This window comes from Aspergillus eucalypticola (genome assembly GCF_003184535.1).
Source record: "Aspergillus eucalypticola CBS 122712 chromosome Unknown BO83scaffold_6, whole genome shotgun sequence".
In the NCBI taxonomy this organism is placed as follows: Eukaryota; Fungi; Ascomycota; class Eurotiomycetes; order Eurotiales; family Aspergillaceae; genus Aspergillus; species Aspergillus eucalypticola.
Genome location: NW_020290280.1, coordinates 897,683 through 915,431, shown reverse-complemented (window position 1 = coordinate 915,431; position 17,749 = coordinate 897,683). Strand labels below are relative to the sequence as shown.

The following is a 17,749-nucleotide window of genomic DNA, read 5'->3' as shown; positions in this document are numbered from 1 at the left end:
CTAGACAAGAGAATAACCTAGACACGCTCAACATGATCCACGGATTGCTTATCCCCATCATCATTCGCTTGGCCCTTTGCTAGCTGCGGGATCCCCTGCCGCACTTTCTCCTCTTCCGTGGGATATGCATGTCTCCACATGGTCCACAAAGGTCTCTGGAACAAGTCATCGATACTCTCAATCGACCTTCCTTTTAATTCAGGGAGACAGAAGTAAATAAACACCACTCCGGCGTATGTCAGCATAGCATACAGAAGAAACACTCCCCAGCCCATATTCGTGATCATGTCTGGTGTGGCTCGAGTGATACCGTAGTCGACGATCCAGTTGACGAAGAAGCAGAAGCCCATACAGACGGATCTCTATGAGGGAGTCAATTACAGGGTTACACGAGAGAGGCTCAGCGATGTATACGTACGATTCTGGTCGGGAATATCTCTGCCGCCACGATGTAGCAGGCCACACTATGCCCAAATGACCACCCGAAGGCATAGATATAGATCCACACTATTCCAACAATGCCTCCCGCTGGTGTTCCACCGACGGTGCTAGTGTTTGTACCTGCGAAGCGGAGGTAGAGGGCAAGGTAGAGCATGGCGGTTGCTTGGAGGACGGCACCGACGAGAAGTGGCCGACGACGACCTACTCGGTCGACTAGGTAGGTGACGTAGAAGATTGTAACGACGAATTTGACGACGCCGTAAACGCCTGTAGTGAGGAGGCTGTTTGATGTTCCGTTTAGGCCGATAAGTTCGAATATCTCTGGGGCGTAGTACTATTGTGAGTTTTGTCAGTATGGAATGTGATGGCGAGTGATAGACACTTCTGGACTCACATTCAAGGAATCAGTGCCGGTAAACTTGTGGAAAAGGAATAACATCACGGCAAGAAAAAATCGCCGTGCGTTGCTCTTGATGAAAATGATGTCTTGAAGAACGACCCAGTAGCTGTGTCCTTGATGGCATTCTTGCTCGAATTTGACCTGAGCAACGATTTCCTGGTATTCCGTCTGAATATACGGATGATCAGCAGGGAGCTTCCTCAGCCGACAGAGATTCTTCAGCCCCTGCTCTTCCTTTCCATGATTGATCAGATACCGAGGCGTTTCAGGAACAAAAGGTATCATGAGACACATCAAGACCCCAGGAATCAACTGAATCCCCATTGCCGTCCTCCATTGGGTGTTATCTTGCTCAACACCGGGAAATGACCACAAAGAAACACCGTAATTGATCCAGAAGGCGACCATCAATCCCGCTAGAATCATGAGGTTGTACATGGCTGTTGCCGACCCTCTCACCGACTTGGGTGAATTCTCAGCAAGAAACTGTGGAGATAGCATCGAACTGGCCCCAACTCCCATTCCACCGATGAAGCGACCAGCAATGAGTACTTTGTAGTTGGCAATCATTTGCATCACGCCACCGATAACAAACACAAACCCCCATAGAAAAACAGACCACTTGCGACCTAGGAAATCGGCGGTTGGGGCTGCACAGAGAGAGCCAGCTGATCCGCCAGCTGCGAGCATTGCTGCAATGGTTCCCTATACCGGTCAGCATTTTTCGTTGCGTTGAGGAAGTATGCGAGCATGGTACCTTGCGGCTATCAAGCTCTGCGGTAGTCAGCTTGTCGAGCCCAAATGCATGTTCGAACGATGGTAATGTGAGAATGCCTCCGATATTCCCCGTATCGAAGCCATAAAACCAACCAGCCCAGGCAAGAGTGATTAGAAGATAGGCTAACCTTCCATTGAAAATTTGCCTGGGATCGGTTCTGGCTTCCTGGCTAGCCCAAATGCTGGTTCCTCCAGCCATTGAGACGTGACTTTAATATTAGGACAACAATTAGATGACAATACGTTTGGCCACTTGAGCGTGCAATGACAAGAGCTCTGGCCCTGGTCAATGTGAAAGCCAAGGCACTACTCTCCCCACATAGGACGAGATACACCCTGTTTGCTACCGAAAATGGGCTCCATTATATGGAGGGGAGGCTGCGCATGATCACAGCCCCTCTTGGACCGTTTCGGCATGATCTGCATTACCCCAGAGCAATAACTGCATTGAATCCGGGGTAAATGCGGAGATCAGTCCAAGCTATGCTCTGTAGCCGATCATCGGACTGTCCTCCGTGCGTCGAGGGCTCATCGGCGCTGGGCCGAAAGGCCTGGGTCCTTTGTGGAAATCAGCCAATCAAAGCACTTTCATTAGGCCATCATGTTGGATCTCTGGAAATAAGAGAGAGCATTTTGAGCGAGAAGGTGAGATGTTTTGACCACAAAACTAAGCCAGTCTATTTTTGTTGACGATGGCTATCATATTCCCTTCGGACAGTTCAATCCGTTCCGTGGACAAACCCTACTTCTACCGCGAGGCATACCTGCCTGCGCCCACGGTACAGAGCCATGCATCTAATCTACTCCTAATGCCAAACGGCGACCTGCTATGTGCCTGGTTTGGCGGAAGTCTAGAAGGAAAGCCCGACATCAGCATCTATCTTTCTCGGCTAAGATGCGGGGAGAGTGAGTGGACGGAAGCGTCGAAGATGACTCACGACAATACCCGGAGCGAGCAAAATCCTGTTCTCTTCCATGCACCTACCGGAGAGTTGTGGCTTCTTTACACCTCCCAGCATGCTGGAGACCAGGACACAGCCATTGTCAAGTATCGGGTGTCCCCCGATAGCGGCACCACATGGGGCAATGAGAAAGTGTTGTTCTGCGATACCGGCACATTCATCCGGCAGCCAGTGGTTGTCCTTGATGATGGAGCTTGGGTAGTTCCAGTTTTCAAGTGTCGTGTGCAGCCGGGAGAGCGCTGGCTGGGAAATGATGACATTTCCTGCATCCGCGTGTCGAGGGATCAGGGCCGTTCCTGGACTGAATCAGAGATTCCCGAGAGTACCGGGTGTGTGCATATGGAGATCCAACGACTGAAGGATGGAACGTATCTGAGCATGTTTCGCAGCCGTTGGGCTGACAACGTTTACCTAGCGACATCGCCAGATGGATTAGTGTGGAGTGCCCCGCAGCCGACCCCCCTCCCAAACCCGAATGCGGGCATTTGCTTTGATGTGCTGCCTTCCGGTAGGGTGGTGTTGATTTACAATCATTCTTCCAAGCGTGATGCTCTAGGAAGAAGACAAGGCCTGTATGACGATATTGCTGATGGGGTGGACGAAAGAAAAAATCAGGCATCAGCGAAGGACGGCAGGGAGTCGTTTTGGGGGTCCCCAAGAGCTCCCTTGTGTGTTGCTTGGAGCGATGATCAGGGAAGCACCTGGAAGCACCGAATACTCGAGGAAGGGGATGGGTACTGTTTGACGAACAACAGTGAGAGAAAGCTCAACCGAGAGCTGTCTTATCCCAGCATGATCTGTGCTGATGGGACGATCCACATTGCGTATACATTTTGGCGACAGCGTATCAAGTACGTACAGCTCAAGGAAGACTTCTTTGACGATGGTCCGGCTGGATGGTTGTCAGGCTCTATTAGAAGGATATCGGCAGGACTTGGACTAACGGGATAGGCGCTGCCACCACGGATCAGGCACACGAGTTTAGATATGCCTCATTGTAGATATGCTCACTGATGGTGATACTATTGTGATAGATTTACTCACGAACATTGACTGATATATTCCTTTACGAAGCATGTAGAGCAGCCATCCGGTTCTCCCTCGTTCCGATTTCCCTCCTATGCTGCTGAATCAAGTATGACTGGCAAAATGGCAGCCGTGCCCTGCATAGCTTGGCATCGTACATACACTGTCGCAGATCATTTTATCTTCTTGGTTACAAAGTTAAACAACGGGATAGTAAGCTTGGTTTCCTTTGATGATCAAAACATCACATCTGCTTTCATCACAAGTATAAGACCAAAGTATATAACAGCTGCAGTAATTCAATAGTATTTGCAGCTACTCGTAGATTTCCATAGCACCCTCAGTAACATCGAACATATTCTAGCTATGAAACAGCATCCTTCTATTATGGCCTATCTATTCACCCCCTTCGCACATCTGGCAAAGAACTCTCAATATCCACAAGATGCTTCATCACACCGATTACCCATTCCTGCGTTGCTGCTGATGCTGCTTTATACGGCTTTCGAGGCAGGAATGCTGTTTGGTCCGTCACTCCTGCGACTGGTCCGGCAAAATGTGCAGCGGCAAACTTGGTGGGTGCAATGCCTTCCTTGCAGGCCTTTTCGGCCTGAGATATCAGCCCCTGCAATTTCCTCGCTTCTTCCAGCTGCCCGGCCTTCCACAAAGAAAATAGCTTGGCAGTTGATTTCGGGAAAACATTGGCAATTCCTGTCACGCAGCCTGATCCGCCGCCGCTGAGACAAGGGATGAGCCAGTCAGATGAACCAGCATATACCCCAAACTGTTCATGCGTGTATTCTTGAGTTAACCGGGTAACCTTGCCAGCGTTACCACAAGTCAACTTTACCCCGACTATGTTGGGATGCTGCGCCAATGTGGACATGGCATCTGAGTTCATATCCACGCCATTGCAGACCGCTGGAAACTATTCTTCTAGTTCAGCTCACATTCATGCATGCATTATGTGTGGAAAAAGAGCTTACGCTGTATATGACGATTGGAAGAATGTTGCTGTCTGCTACCTCCGTGTAGAAGTCCAGAATGACGTCTTTTGTGACTGCTTTAGGCCAATAGCTGGGCGGCAGAAGTAGCCCAAAGTCTGCTCCTGCCTCACGAGCGTCTTCAGCCAGGCGAAGAGATTCGTTGGTTGATTGTCCACTAATCCCCGCCACCAGTGGAAAGTCACCCACCCCTAAATCCACAGCCGCCCGTCGAGCAGTTCTTAACAACTCCTTTCGCTCAGTTGACGATAGCAGCACCGCCTCAGCATTTGTGCCAGCGAGTACGAGTCCGGCAATCCCACTCCGGATGAGATGGGTGAAGAACTTGTAGGAAGCGTCGTAGTCGATTTCTTGCCGTGGTGTCCCTTTGAACAAAGAGATTACTGGGCAATATATGCCCGGAGGCAACGGTTTGCTCTTGTGCGGAATTGCTGAGGTCATGGTTGTGATCTAGAGTACTGTCCAATACTGCAAACTACTAGTGTCTTTATAACAAACCACTCGGGCTTCTCCCGAAAAGACCGGGATAAACATAACCGACAATGCGGGGTAACCAGGCTGAACGCCCAACAACCCTCAGAAACATCAGGCAAGTGACATGTTGGCGATATCAAAAGCGCTACAATTCGATATGGTCAAGCGCAAGCGACAGGCATCCATAACGGAAGCCGACGGCCACAGGGAAAAAATCGCTGGCTCCCTCACGCCAGCTTCGGCCAGCTCCCGACAGCAGCAAGGCACACTGGAATATCCCGGTCGGTCTGAGTCGCCTGCCCGTCAGGACGCGGAGAGAAGCCCGCAACAACCCGCAGCAATCCCATCGCTGGTCAATGTCTTGCCCAGTATCACCCGAAAGGTCACTGCATGTGTGGCCTGTCGGAAAAACAAGGTGAAACTTTGGGGTCTAAGAGGTTACATCGCTCAATCTAATACTCACGCCTTAGACAAAATGTGATATGCCAGAAAATGGTCCACCTTGCGTTCGATGTCGCCGGCGATCGCTGTCTTGTGTACTAAATCGAAGTCTTCAATCCTTGGTTGAAGATACTAAGTCAGTTTCTCCCTCTTCCACCTCAAACTATGTAGTCTAAACTTGTATGCCTTACAGAAATGTCGAGCACCTGAGGACCGACGTACAGAATCTGCATCAGACCATTGACACCATCTGCCAGACCTTAGACCTTCAACGCCCAAGGCCACTTCTAATATCAGCAAATGAGGGAAATGAGGAGGGAGCTATTACAGAAAGCATCGGGCTAGACCGTGAATGTGACGCTTGTCCAACGGAAGGATGCGAAGTATCCCCACCAGAGTCACCCACAGCGGTGCAGGCTCCTATTGATACCTTCCTCGATATCGCCAAACATGGAACTCCAAATGCCACGAAGGTTCCACCAGGTGTCACTCGCGCTACTAGCCGAGTGGATCTCATTAGTAAAGGCATCATCACAGTCGAAACAGCAGAAAAACTACTGCACCGCTACTTCTCTCGTCTAGATCACTTTCTCTATGGCATCTGTAATGAGAATCAGGATATAACCCATCTACGCAAGGAATCTCCAACACTCCTCGCTGCCATATGCACTGTCTCAGCCCTCCATGACCCCCATGACCAGGAAACCTACGAAGCGTGTAATCGCGAGTTTCGCTCTCAGGTTTCGCGGTCTCTGTTTGAGAAGCGTGACGTGGAATATCTACGAGCCTTATGTATTACCTCTTTTTGGCTTGCAGACGCTTCACGAATCTTGTCCAGTGATGGCATCCGTCGAGCAGCTGATATGCGTCTCCATCGCAGTTTCGACTCTCTTCTTGGCATTCATCCGCCCGAGTATTCCTCCCCATCGAACTCGTCACCAATAGTTGCAGCAGATCGCATTCGCCTATGGTATTTATTATTCGTCTGCGATCAACACCTCTCGATCCTCCACAACCGCGACTCGCTTCTGCGGAACGATAAGGATATTGCGGTGAGCTGGGAATCATACCTACATCGCGCAGAAGCAACTGAGTCAGACGTACGAATTCTGTCGCAGGTGTCGCTGCTTTTAATCATGGGCCAAGTTCGAGATGTCTTGGGGTCCGACAAGGAGATGCAGCTGCCATCGGCCCTTACTCATCAGATTACCAACTACTCGCGACAACTTGACAGGTGGTTTACCCGGTTTTCTGCCCTCTTCGTCACGAATGCGCACATCGGAGAATTTCCAAGAAGAGGGTTGGAGCTGCACTATCAGTTTGGGAAACTATATCTTGGTCATCAAGTGTTCAAGGGGCTCCGTGGCAATCCTATCCCCCTCCCTTTTCTGTCCGCAGCCCAAATGGCTCATGAGGCGACCGTCACTATTTTTGAGATGATCCTAAATGATCCCCAAATGAGCGAGAACCTCGTTGGCATGCCACACTATTTCCATGTAATGATCGCATTTGCCGGTCACTTGTTACTGGAGATATGTCACAATCATCATGTGCAATTAAACATTGATCTACACGTGGAGCTTCACCTCATTAGTGCGGTTCTAGGCGTCTTTCGCAGCATAGAATGCATCACATATCACCCATTGCGCCGAATGGCTCCTGGGCTGACTCGGAAGCTCTCCGAGACGGTTACCTTGTTAGGACTGGACGGTCTGTCTGGAACTAGCCACACTGGCAACATCTTACCTCCTGCGGTTCAACATGCAGAGATAGCTGGTGGTGCAGGACACTCAGCCCAGGCCTTGGGCTCTATGAACAATATGTTTCTATTGGGCTCTACTGAGCCTCCCGTTGATGATTTTCTGTTCACCGATATGGGAGAATTTACCTTTCCTGACCTAGTGTCGAGTTTCATGCCGTAGGTATGGCAGTCTGGGAAGTTGAATTTCAGTCGTTTGCGATGATATATATATCCGATAATTTCTTCAATACTACTTATCCACTTTTTGTATCAGCACATAGTAGCCAAAGTGTCCTACTTGTATCTCATTGCTCCAAAGCGCACAGACTACAAAACCCCCTGCTTCTGACGTAACTATATAGCCTCCACAGGGAGAGGCCTGTATTCTTCCTCAAGTAATCCAACCTCTTCATCAGACAGTTCTACACGCAACGCCTCTGCCGCCGACTCAATTCTCTCCATACTATTCAACCCCACAATCGGACACGCGCCCTTCTTCAACAACCACGCAATAGCAACAGCACTCATACTGCACCCTTTCATCCTTGCCAACTGCTCCACCCGTGAAACAATAACCTCGTTGTGATCTCCAGAGAACCATTTAACCGTCTTCTTATCCTGACTAGACCGATACGTCTGCGCATTCCACGGCCTAGCCAACAACCCACGAGCCAACGGACTCCAAGGAATCAACCCAATCCCCTCGGCCCTACAGAACGGATTAACCTCCCGCTCCTCCTCCCGGTAAAGCAAGTTCCAGAGTCCCTGCATACTCGTAAACGTCGGCCAATTATTCATCTTCGCCGTGTACTGCAACCGCGCCAACTGCCAACAGTACATGCTCGACGCACCCAGATAATGAACTTTGCCCATCCGAACAAGATCATGCAGTGCACCCATGATTTCCTCTGGCTCAGTATCGTCCAGTCGATGTAGCTGTAACACATCAATATACGTCGTGTTCAGTCGCGCAAGTGACCCTTCCACCGCGTCGAAGATGTGTTTTCGACTCAGACCCATCTGATTCACCAGCTCACCGTCGTTGATGGCGGGATTGGGTCGCGATGGAGCATCCGGGTCGAAGACTGGATAGTATAGCTTGGTCATGATCACGACCCTGCTTCGTGGGATGTTGTATTTCGCCAAGGCTTTAGCGATTAAAATCTCTGATGTCCCGTTTGAGTAGGAGTTCGCTGTGTCCCAAGTGTTGATTCCGCTGTCGTAGGCTTTCTTGAGTAATGGGAGGGCTTCGTCTTCTGGGAGCACCCAGGGACTGCCTTCCCAGGCGGGATTGCCAAAGGTCATGCATCCGAGGATGATTTTGGAGGTTTTGAGGCCGCTTTTGCCAAGGCGTTGGTATTCCATGTTGTTGTTATACGAATGTTACCGCTGTGGATACTGTAGTTATGGACTGTGTTGCAATGGTAGTAGCTGTGGCTTTGATCCATGATGTTTAAATCATTCTGGCCTTGATCGTCATCAATGTCAGGGAGAGACCGGGGAAGATTCGTTGAGAGGTCGGAAAGATTCCCGGTGGGCGGGGGAATCCGTACTACTTTCGGGGTTTTCTCCGCAATGATATGTATCCCTGTCAGGTCCGTTATTTCAATCATCGGTATTTATTTATAGACTAATTTCGAAGGGTGATTCCACAGTACCATCAGTGGCAAATAAGGACAGATGGTGAATAAACTTTATTTGCATGCTCTTTGTGGCTTCTGCGAAACACTCACACATTGGCTCACCATGTAAGATTGATGCAAGGCCAATGACAGAACTATGGATCATTCCGCCAACTCTTCTCCCTCTCAAGTAGCATTTAATGAAATGATAAACCCGATGAAGGTGGGATTCCTCCCTAGTTATTATGCAGATTCGTAATGGTTTTTCTTTTTTTTCTTTTTCTTTCAGCTGTCATACTCGATTAACAGTATTACGCACGGTAAACTTGTTCTGTGACAGTGAGCATTCACTTTGAGGGACTGAAATGCCAAAACCACCCGCCCCCTCAGAGGAAAACTTTGAACTACTTCCATTTCTCCGTGACATCCCTCCTGAACACAACTGGCGAAGCTAATATCTCCTTTCTTCAATCAAAGACTTCCCTAAAAGAAGCAGCCACGACAGGATGACTTCGCGTTTTCGTTCTCTGTTCGGTCAGTCTGATCAGGCGCAAGTCCGCCACCAAGAAGTGCGCGCCCTTGTGTTAGACAAAATGAGGAAAACCTTCGAAGACATCGCCAGCCATGACGCCACGTGGATCGAGCCTGATATGCAGGGAATTCTGGGAGTCATATGTGAGGAGATGCACGTCTCGCAAGAGGGATTCCATGAGGATAAGTTCGTCCCACTATTCTTTGAACCTCTTGGAACGTCCAACATCCCGCCTCTTGATCTTAGCGATCTTCAGACCAAAGACATACTCAAGAGAATCACCAGAATGTGGGACAAACCCCCTCCGTGGCCACCGACAGTGACCGATCAGCTTCAGAAGCTAGTATACGCTATTGAAAACACTTTCTGTGTATCCAGTCGCGTCTACGATAAAGAGTATGGATGGTCTAATACACTGTCGCATTACGCAAAATGGGTCGAATGGTGAGCCTACCCTTCCCGGCGAAACCATGAGTAGGTACAATCATAAGAACCCGTCTGGAGCTGACGAACTCATCTCAAGTGGGGACATTACGCCGGAGCTCGTCGCCGAAGAATTTGATCGCCCGGTTTGGGGACCACGTGGATCGATGCCATATCTCGGTTATAGAGCTAGGAATCAGCTCAACATGCCCCACACCCTGCTCGCAACGCTAACACGATCTGAAGCGAATGAGAAGCTTTCGAGGTCGGAGGCTTTAACCATTTTGACGGTCATGTTAACTAGGCTGAAGAGTGGCGATTTTCCCAACCGCACTGTCATACCTGTAAGTAGCATCTCAGCGTCAGCCTTCTAGCTGCTCGTCTTTGAAAGGCTCACCCATCTTACTCGAAACCAGATAATGTTGATAAGTGTCTTCGCCGGATTCCAGGTCAGGGTTCTAGAGGCCCACTACGATATTAGGGGGCTCGTCATTCGAAAGTCTAAATTCCTAAGCTTCGCGAACCGAGACGCAGCGATTCCGAACATGGATATCTTGATGAGTTTCATGTGTTCCGAAATGATTGGGAACACAAGGGATTTGAGAATCCTGACCAAAGTGGACCCTCAGAGACCATTGCAGTGACTTGACTGGCAAACTAACAGTTCAGCTATAGCCGGAAACGGAAGTCCCCCATTCCCGGGGCGATAGTTGTATAATGGATGACAGAGCTGTATTGGGATAAGACTATCCTATTCATTGTATCCAAGAGTTATAATTAATGCGATGCGCCGGTCCTTCGACTCTCCAGCGTGACGCTTAGCGGTCCCACTTCATTACAAGGAAGCTTATCGGCCTGATAGCAGCGACCTTTTGCTAAAGCCGAATCAACCTCCTACGTCCTCTGCATTCGGCGAAGGGACAGCTTATAATGATAAGGCGAACTTATGGCGAGGGGCACTGGATCTCCTACTTCTTCGCATTTTGCAAGATTCGAATGATATTCACTGTCTGGTATATTCCCCTATAATCCTTTCATCATTGTTTCCTTCCTGTCTAGTAATATATCTCTAGTGCGGCTGTATGATACGAGTGAAGGGACTGTGAACATACAAGAGCGAATTCAATTAGTGTAGGCGAGGTCTATCTCCCACAAGGAATTTTCCTTTTCCTTCTAACAATCTCTCAATACTACTAGCTCTCCTTCTGCGTCTTGCTGATTTGTTTACATGTCTTCCTTTACCAGGCAAAGTCCATTATCGGAAATGCCGAAGCGCGCAATGAAGACCAGCCCAACCAAGTAAGGAAACCCCCCCCCCCCCCCCCCCCCCCCCCGGGGAAAAATCCCCACAGAGGCTGGGCAAGGTGGAGAATTTCGAGATACCGACATCTACACGCAATTGGCATGAGATTGTGCAGAAAGGAGGTCTAGAGAACTTTAAGATAAACACTCTACCCAAAGAAGTATTCGGGTCCGTTTCGAAAATTTCGAACATGCAATACTTGATGATGCGCTCGTACTCCTTACCTCTTATACCTCCCTTCCAATTTGGGGCCACGATGAGGAAGTTAAGTTTCAGTCCGGACTTAATGCGTCAAGCTGATGGTATACTTGAGAAATCTCGCGACTGGGCGAATTACATCAGCGTTGTTGAGAAAGAAATCCCAGTTGCGCGTCTACGGGAAGGAGAAAGTGACCTGTGGCCTGGTGCGTTTATGGCTGCTAAGAGGCTTCAGGAGCAAACTTGCACCGTTGAAGGTGTCCATGACCGTGCAAGAAGAGCCCGCTATCGAAAGGTGGAGGAGTTCAGCGATGCCGAAGACGAGGCAACGCCACACGCGGCACTTTTAGTCCTTCTTCAAGAAATAACGCACATGGTGGAGGGTACCGGTCTCGAATGGGTTCTTAACAAGACACATTTTGTCGCTGATTTTGAAAATGGGCGACAATATAACGCCTATTGCGATGGTGCACTGAGAAGAACCAGTGACCTATCATCGAAGCTAAGTAAGGGAATGCGAGCCAGAAAGAGCCGGACTATCATCACCCAAGAAGCCTGTGAGATTGTTATGAAGCACCCACAGTCCAGCATCTTCAAAGATCAGTAAGTAGGCTCCAAGAGCAGGCTTTTTTTCGAACAAGTAAATAACACTGGCTTTCGCGCAGCTTTCTTCTTTCCTCGCAAGACCGTCATCAGATCTTTCTCACCTTTGCGAGGTTCCGCCAAAAGCTATTTGAGTACTACAAGGATGGAGCTTACACTAATGAGTTTCTGTCCCTGAAGACATTTGGGCCTTGGGACACCGAAAATCCCCTCCGTCTCGTCCATCTGGCAAAGGTCATCACCTCCGCAATTATGATTGCAAAGGCGGCCCTTCATGTCTGAATTCTGTTTCTCATCCAACTATCCTCCGTCTATTATGTTGAATCTCAAGTCACAAAGGTGTCCCAGGGTCCAATCCATCTATCTATTCACCTTGGTCAAACAGCAAGCCGGCAACGATGCCTGTCCGGATAAAGCCTAGTCGAATCAATCTACCAGTTTGCCTCTGTTCATCTTTGTCGACTGTCGGCACACGTCATGCACTGACAGGTCCAGCTTAAAATCTTAGATTAGGCATAAAGTACTTTTCGAAATAATTGGAAGCAATAAGCTCTCATACATCGCAGTTGGGGTTAATCGAGTGTCATGACCGGAGTTTTTATGCTAGCGTGACAAATGGCATTCCAAGCTGAAGTTCCCTATCGCATATTGGACCGCTAGTTCCAAAATAAAATACTCCTTGGGCATACCAGGCTAGGTTGCATTTACCAAATTGCATTGAATGAAATTGCCCACATGACGACTAGTGAATGACTTCTGTTGTCTGCTACTTCTCACCTTTTGGAACGGTAGAACGGAGGCAAAACTCCTTTGCCATGTCTATCATTCCTGTGATGAAATTTGTCTTAGCCAAGTATTCTTGTTGATAACTGCACCATTGCCCCTCCTCCAAAATGTTTGCTACAATATTGAAAGGCCTCGCCGTAATCATACTATTTCTACTTGTACACCACGACTCCACCCGTATCTTTCGACGCAAAACAGCCATATTCAATACACCTAAACAGTGTCGCTTGATAATCACTGCAGATGGCCAGTTCACCAACAAGAAAAACATGTTGTCACCCTACGAGTCTCGCGCACTCTCCAATTCCAGATTTAAAACAGCGTTTTGCATCCGAAATGCGTTCACGAGCTCCGACGAAGACTTTGTGACCCAGCACGTGAAGGACATCAAAATGCTTATAAATCTCACTCCTCTGGATTGGAACCATCTGTCTCAGTCTCTCCAAGAGCCTGCACGCTACTGGGTCGACTCATCAGAGGGTACAATCCACTTGGCCAGTATTACTCAGACTCTTACTTTGAGGTTGGTGCTGGTAGGGATTTTCAAACTAGAACCTAGGATTCCACCTTCTGCAGACCTCTTCTTCGCCGACTTTGCACGATGTATCAACGAGTCCTGGATCTTAGCTAAAGGACCCGATATCCTTTCATTTGAAGACAATGAAGAGCTATGGGACTGCGTCACTGCTTTCTTTCCTTCGTCTGATCAGTTTCAGCGCGATGAAAATCCGCTAAATGTGATCCTTCCGGGCTATGAGACCAGCTGGAGGGTGGCGCTACGCATGTTCCTTGAGATCAGACGTAGTTCCAATGAGGTTTGGGTTGATAAGATGGTGAGTTTTGCACTGCACCCTACGAAGGTGCAGTTTCAGGACGACGACGACGACGACGACGACGGCATTTCTGTCGAAGCAATGGTCTCTGAGGCTCTTCGTCTGTATCCACCTACCCGACGCATCCGCCGAACTTTCCGCTTCAAAGATGGGAAAAATGGTGCAGTTGATGAGATCTTTGCAGCAGATATTGAGGCCTGTCATCTGGACAAGAGTATCTGGGGAACAGACGCCCTGGAATACAAGCCTTCGCGATTTGCTACATTGACCTGGGAACAGAAGGAAGCTTACATGCCCTTCGGTATCTCCCCCTTTCTATGTCCTGCAAAGCCTGTCTTCGGGCCTAGAATGATTGGGATGGTTGTTGGGGTTCTATTCCTCGCATTGCAGGAGGGAGGGAGCTGGAGGCTTGTTGGAAGGGATAAGCACTCTGCTAATGACTATATGTCTGGTGAGCGATTGAGCAATGACCGCAGTGCATTTGATGATTTGTTTTTGTATCTCAACGAGGAGATGGATGGCTGACTGGTGTTGAAATCTTTGCCTCGTTTGTCCTTATTATGTGCACATTTATTTCTGCTAGGGCGATTTTACTCATCTTGGGGAGATGAGATATTTTCTTCGCTGGAATTGAAGTCGAAATTCTTTTGTCTACGCTATGTTATTTTCCCGATCTTCCTTTCTTTGTTTTCGGGCTCTTGTTTAGATGGCGTTTACCGGTTGAATCCTAGCCTGATAACCATCTGCTACGAATGCAATGTCTTTGCTAGAATTCCAGAATCTTGGTCGAGGTGGTTTCCAGGGGAGCAATCGGTCTGTCCATTCACCTAGCTTAAAGTCCAAGCCAGTGAATACGGGAAGCAAACCAACCCAGTCCTCAACAATGAAACCAAGACCCAATCCACTCCCTTATTACCTATCTCATACATTCATAATCCACCACAAAGCTAATCCACTCTAAATGGCACTGTATATAACGGCCTCCATCAGAGCACCGCCTCCACAACCTGCCCACCGTCACTATTCGTAGTGATATACAACTTCTTCCTCATCCCCTCCTTTTCAACAACATGCACTGAAGTGGGCCCACGAACCACCTTTGTAAACAAGACCTCGACATCACCATCAGGACTAATTGTGCCGATCGCGCTCCCATTCGAACCTGCCATAGCCACATAGACCGTTCCCTCCTCATCAAAATCAAAGTCATCCCACTGATATTCTTCTAACCCGGAGTTCAACGTGGCAAGAACCTGCACTTCAACCTCGCCATCTTTCCCAGGCACCGCAATACCATCATCGGTAATCTTTACTCTTCCAAAAGTTTTCAGCGCAGTATTAGTATAGTACGCATACTCCCCGTGCGTCTTCAGTCCATTGATCCCGATCTCTGATGACCCATTCGCCGGAGCCGACAATGCGTCGCTCTGGACAACGATGTCCGAGGTTCCGGTCAGCGTGTCGATGCGAAATATACATCCCACACGGGAATCCGCTGCTAAGACAGTGGTGGGACGGCGTGGGAGGGAAGCAAGACCATTCAGCATGATTGCCTGCGGAAGATGCGCCACTGCTTTGGTGACCGGGGAAGCAGTGATGTTAGCTGCGAAGGCACCAAAGTCGATGGTGAACAAGGTTTCATTGTAGTAGTGATAGGAGCCACGGACACCACCGGTGATGGCGTACTTGCCGTGGCCGATGGGGGCTATGCCGGTGATGGCAGTGGCGTTGGGGTAGAAGGAGGTCAAGAGGTTGGCGGTGGGGTAAGGGTCATTGAGGTCGAGGGCGTAGAGACGGGCGTCGGTGAAGGTCGTAATGAGCATAGTGTTGGTGACAGGGTCGATGGCGCCATTTTCAATGTCGGTGGAGGTGCTGAAGTTGAAGAGTTGGGTGACGGATATGGGTGATGTTGGTTGGGAAAGGGTGGGTGAGAGGCTTAGAAACGTGAGAAGCAGCGTTGAAAGCTGCATTGTGAGGAGACTGTGGTTTGAGGTTGAAGACTTGGCGGGGGTGCAGTCTGGTTGCGCGAGGGGCACTATATATGTGGGAGCGGTGTTGATGATCGTCATTTCGTGCTGTCTTCTCATTGATGGACCTGATTTGCTATTTGCCATGAAATGTGGTCCTCGGGCACAATAGCTAGTTTCGGTTAGTTTGGAGGCGGGATGTTAGCAGTTACGCGGTGGATCTTATCTGATCGGATGGAGTCTGGGGAAGTTGATTGGCTCGGTCTTGTCATTGATTGTCAACTGTTCCCTGCTTAACTTAAGGATCGACATTGGTTATTCCCCGGTTCACAGAGCGACATAAGTCTCATTAGTTGTAGGAACAGTTGCTTCCTGAACAAACAACCATCCGTTGATAAAGATTTGTGATTCAAACTTATTCCAACAAATAACAAAAGTCCGATTGGAATCACTAACCAATACAACACAATTACATATAGGTTAATAGTATTGAAAACTGATATGGATCATCTCGCACCTCCCTCTTTAATACCCCTATGGGCCTCTATGTAAGCTTCTCATGCTGAAGACTGATGTGTCAGCTGTTACTAGTATAATTTATGCTGCATGTTTATATATTGTTCCTCGACTCACCATCGAGCAGTCTGTTCTTTATTTAAGACTAGTAGCCATGTCAAAATTTCTCATGGCTTCCTAACTGGATGGCTCAGCTCAGGAGTCCTATGATCAAGACTTGGGCACTGAATGAATTTCTACTCAAGGTACACAGCGTCTTTCATCCGAACTCGCGGAAACATAACAATCATCATTAAATTTCGCTTTGTAGGTAAGACCCTGTTTCACAGTCTCCGACGACCCACCACAGATCCATGGTGCCCACTTCAGGCCGGAATATCCGGCATAGGGCCCTTGTGGTCCGGGAAATCGGTGCTACGGGCAACTTCCTCCCATTCCTCCGCAATGCGCATCATATCCCGCGCCTTCTCCTTAAGGAACCCAAGAGAATCACTACCAAATGGCACACGCAAGGGGATCTCTTTGCCTTCTGCAATCCCCTCTCCCTTTGCAATTTGGATGACCTTGGCAATCAAATCCACCGCATTGCCAGGTGGATTGCGGTAGTTGCCCTCTCCGCGCACGCGACACGCATCGTTAAGGCCCCGGTAGAAATCGACTCGGTAGGGAACATGGTTGATATTTCTCATGACTTCAGTGCTGAAAATGCCTGCTTCAATAATAAGAGGCTTGATACCCGGTGCCAGCCAGCCTAACTCTTTCGAGAGACTTTCCACGGCCCCTGTAGCGGTTAAGAATCACACCGTCAGCTTCATCGTGAACTTTCAGATGGTATACCGGGACACATTTACCTTCCAATGCAAATTTACTGGCACAGTACGCGGATGCAGCAGGCTCTCCCCAGAAGCCAGACTGCGATCCCATGTAGATGATCATACCTTGACCCTTTTCGCCCTTGCTGCGGAAATGCGGCAATGCGGCGCGGGTCAGGTTGATAGGACCATGGAAATTCGTGTCGAGGGATCGTTTCATATCCTCCGGCCTAAAGCCTCAGTCAGTCAAACGTGGCCTTCCTAATTGGCTTCGTCAAACAAAGGACTTGGAGTCCTCAGGCCAACACTCACGTGAGCTCCTCGATGGCCCCGCATTGGATGTACCCCGCGTTGTTCACAAGTACATCTACTCCCCCATAAATGTCAATGGCCTGTTGGAACTTCGCGTTCAACTCTTCTTGAGGTGCCGTGACATCAAGTTCAAGAATAGTGGCACCAGTTTCTTTCAAGTGTGCGAGCTTGGTTTCAGCATTCCGGCCTGTCGCGATGACGTTGTCACCCCGTGCGCGGAGCTGGCGTACAAACTGCTCCCCAAAGCCACTGGAGCAGCCAGTGATGAACCAGGTTTGTTGTTCTTTTGTCATCTTTGCAAGTAACTGATGCTGATTGTACAGGTTTGAGGTCCTTGTTATTTGCCCGTGCACAGGGAATAAGAAGTGAGGATCGCTCGAATGACTTGGACAATCTGGGAGGCGCCAGGACCTGCCAGGGGGCTTGCCGTCTTTAAGTCTAGTGAATCCGAGTAAGGCTGGGGAATGAGGGGCTTATTGAGTTTTAGTCTGTCAGACACGCAGGCACATTCCGACAGGACCCGCTTACAGTGTCACACTATAGCAGTAGCAGTGTTACCTTGCATGGTAGGCAGCA

General features: G+C 49.0%; 10 protein-coding genes across 10 annotated transcripts; 5 read left to right on the top strand and 5 right to left on the bottom strand.

Annotated features, from left to right (window-relative positions):
- Positions 1-5: 5 nt before the first annotated feature.
- BO83DRAFT_415373 (sugar porter family MFS transporter) lies at positions 6-1,817 on the bottom strand (the record flags this gene model as incomplete). The annotated part of the gene is made up of 4 exons (XM_025534631.1): positions 6-362; positions 419-775; positions 836-1,546; positions 1,599-1,817. The coding sequence occupies 4 exons, from the start codon at positions 1,815-1,817 to the stop codon at positions 18-20; spliced, it is 1,632 nt and encodes a 543-aa protein (XP_025390715.1). The 3' UTR covers positions 6-17.
- A 413-nt stretch (positions 1,818-2,230) lies between these two features.
- BO83DRAFT_216959 (sialidase family protein) lies at positions 2,231-3,634 on the top strand. The gene is made up of 2 exons (XM_025526773.1): positions 2,231-2,263; positions 2,337-3,634. Exon 2 carries the CDS (start codon positions 2,428-2,430, stop codon positions 3,529-3,531), a length of 1,104 nt encoding a protein of 367 aa, XP_025390714.1. The 5' UTR covers positions 2,231-2,263; positions 2,337-2,427; the 3' UTR covers positions 3,532-3,634.
- Positions 3,635-3,878: 244 nt separating this feature from the next.
- Positions 3,879-5,056, bottom strand: BO83DRAFT_333475 (dihydrodipicolinate synthase family protein). Its single transcript, XM_025528343.1, has 2 exons — positions 4,593-5,056; positions 3,879-4,534 (listed from the first exon to the last, which is right to left on the bottom strand). The coding sequence occupies exons 1-2, from the start codon at positions 5,049-5,051 to the stop codon at positions 4,007-4,009; spliced, it is 987 nt and encodes a 328-aa protein (XP_025390713.1). The 5' UTR covers positions 5,052-5,056; the 3' UTR covers positions 3,879-4,006.
- A 179-nt stretch (positions 5,057-5,235) lies between these two features.
- On the top strand, positions 5,236-7,520 carry BO83DRAFT_435519 (Zn(II)2Cys6 transcription factor). The gene is made up of 3 exons (XM_025535889.1): positions 5,236-5,499; positions 5,555-5,661; positions 5,719-7,520. The coding sequence occupies exons 1-3, from the start codon at positions 5,242-5,244 to the stop codon at positions 7,445-7,447; spliced, it is 2,094 nt and encodes a 697-aa protein (XP_025390712.1). The 5' UTR covers positions 5,236-5,241; the 3' UTR covers positions 7,448-7,520.
- Positions 7,521-7,559: 39 nt separating this feature from the next.
- BO83DRAFT_333469 (aldo/keto reductase) lies at positions 7,560-8,776 on the bottom strand. The gene has a single exon (XM_025528342.1). The coding sequence runs from the start codon at positions 8,629-8,631 to the stop codon at positions 7,621-7,623; it is 1,011 nt and encodes a 336-aa protein (XP_025390711.1). The 5' UTR covers positions 8,632-8,776; the 3' UTR covers positions 7,560-7,620.
- Positions 8,777-9,238: 462 nt separating this feature from the next.
- BO83DRAFT_376451 (uncharacterized protein) lies at positions 9,239-10,846 on the top strand. The gene is made up of 3 exons (XM_025530720.1): positions 9,239-9,864; positions 9,944-10,187; positions 10,260-10,846. The coding sequence occupies exons 1-3, from the start codon at positions 9,395-9,397 to the stop codon at positions 10,485-10,487; spliced, it is 942 nt and encodes a 313-aa protein (XP_025390710.1). The 5' UTR covers positions 9,239-9,394; the 3' UTR covers positions 10,488-10,846.
- Positions 10,847-11,254: 408 nt separating this feature from the next.
- Positions 11,255-12,497, top strand: BO83DRAFT_415368 (uncharacterized protein). The gene is made up of 2 exons (XM_025534630.1): positions 11,255-11,947; positions 12,010-12,497. Exons 1-2 carry the CDS (start codon positions 11,337-11,339, stop codon positions 12,227-12,229), a joined length of 831 nt encoding a protein of 276 aa, XP_025390709.1. The 5' UTR covers positions 11,255-11,336; the 3' UTR covers positions 12,230-12,497.
- A 343-nt stretch (positions 12,498-12,840) lies between these two features.
- Positions 12,841-14,091, top strand: BO83DRAFT_396908 (cytochrome P450; the record flags this gene model as incomplete). Its single annotated transcript, XM_025533167.1, has 1 exon — positions 12,841-14,091. The coding sequence occupies one exon, from the start codon at positions 12,841-12,843 to the stop codon at positions 14,089-14,091; it is 1,251 nt and encodes a 416-aa protein (XP_025390708.1).
- A 461-nt stretch (positions 14,092-14,552) lies between these two features.
- Positions 14,553-15,536, bottom strand: BO83DRAFT_396907 (uncharacterized protein; the record flags this gene model as incomplete). The annotated part of the gene is made up of 1 exon (XM_025533166.1): positions 14,553-15,536. One exon carries the CDS (start codon positions 15,534-15,536, stop codon positions 14,553-14,555), a length of 984 nt encoding a protein of 327 aa, XP_025390707.1.
- Positions 15,537-16,182: 646 nt separating this feature from the next.
- BO83DRAFT_356420 (SDR family oxidoreductase) lies at positions 16,183-17,610 on the bottom strand. Its single transcript, XM_025529198.1, has 3 exons — positions 17,174-17,610; positions 16,901-17,091; positions 16,183-16,830 (listed from the first exon to the last, which is right to left on the bottom strand). The coding sequence occupies exons 1-3, from the start codon at positions 17,464-17,466 to the stop codon at positions 16,415-16,417; spliced, it is 900 nt and encodes a 299-aa protein (XP_025390706.1). The 5' UTR covers positions 17,467-17,610; the 3' UTR covers positions 16,183-16,414.
- Positions 17,611-17,749: the final 139 nt, after the last annotated feature.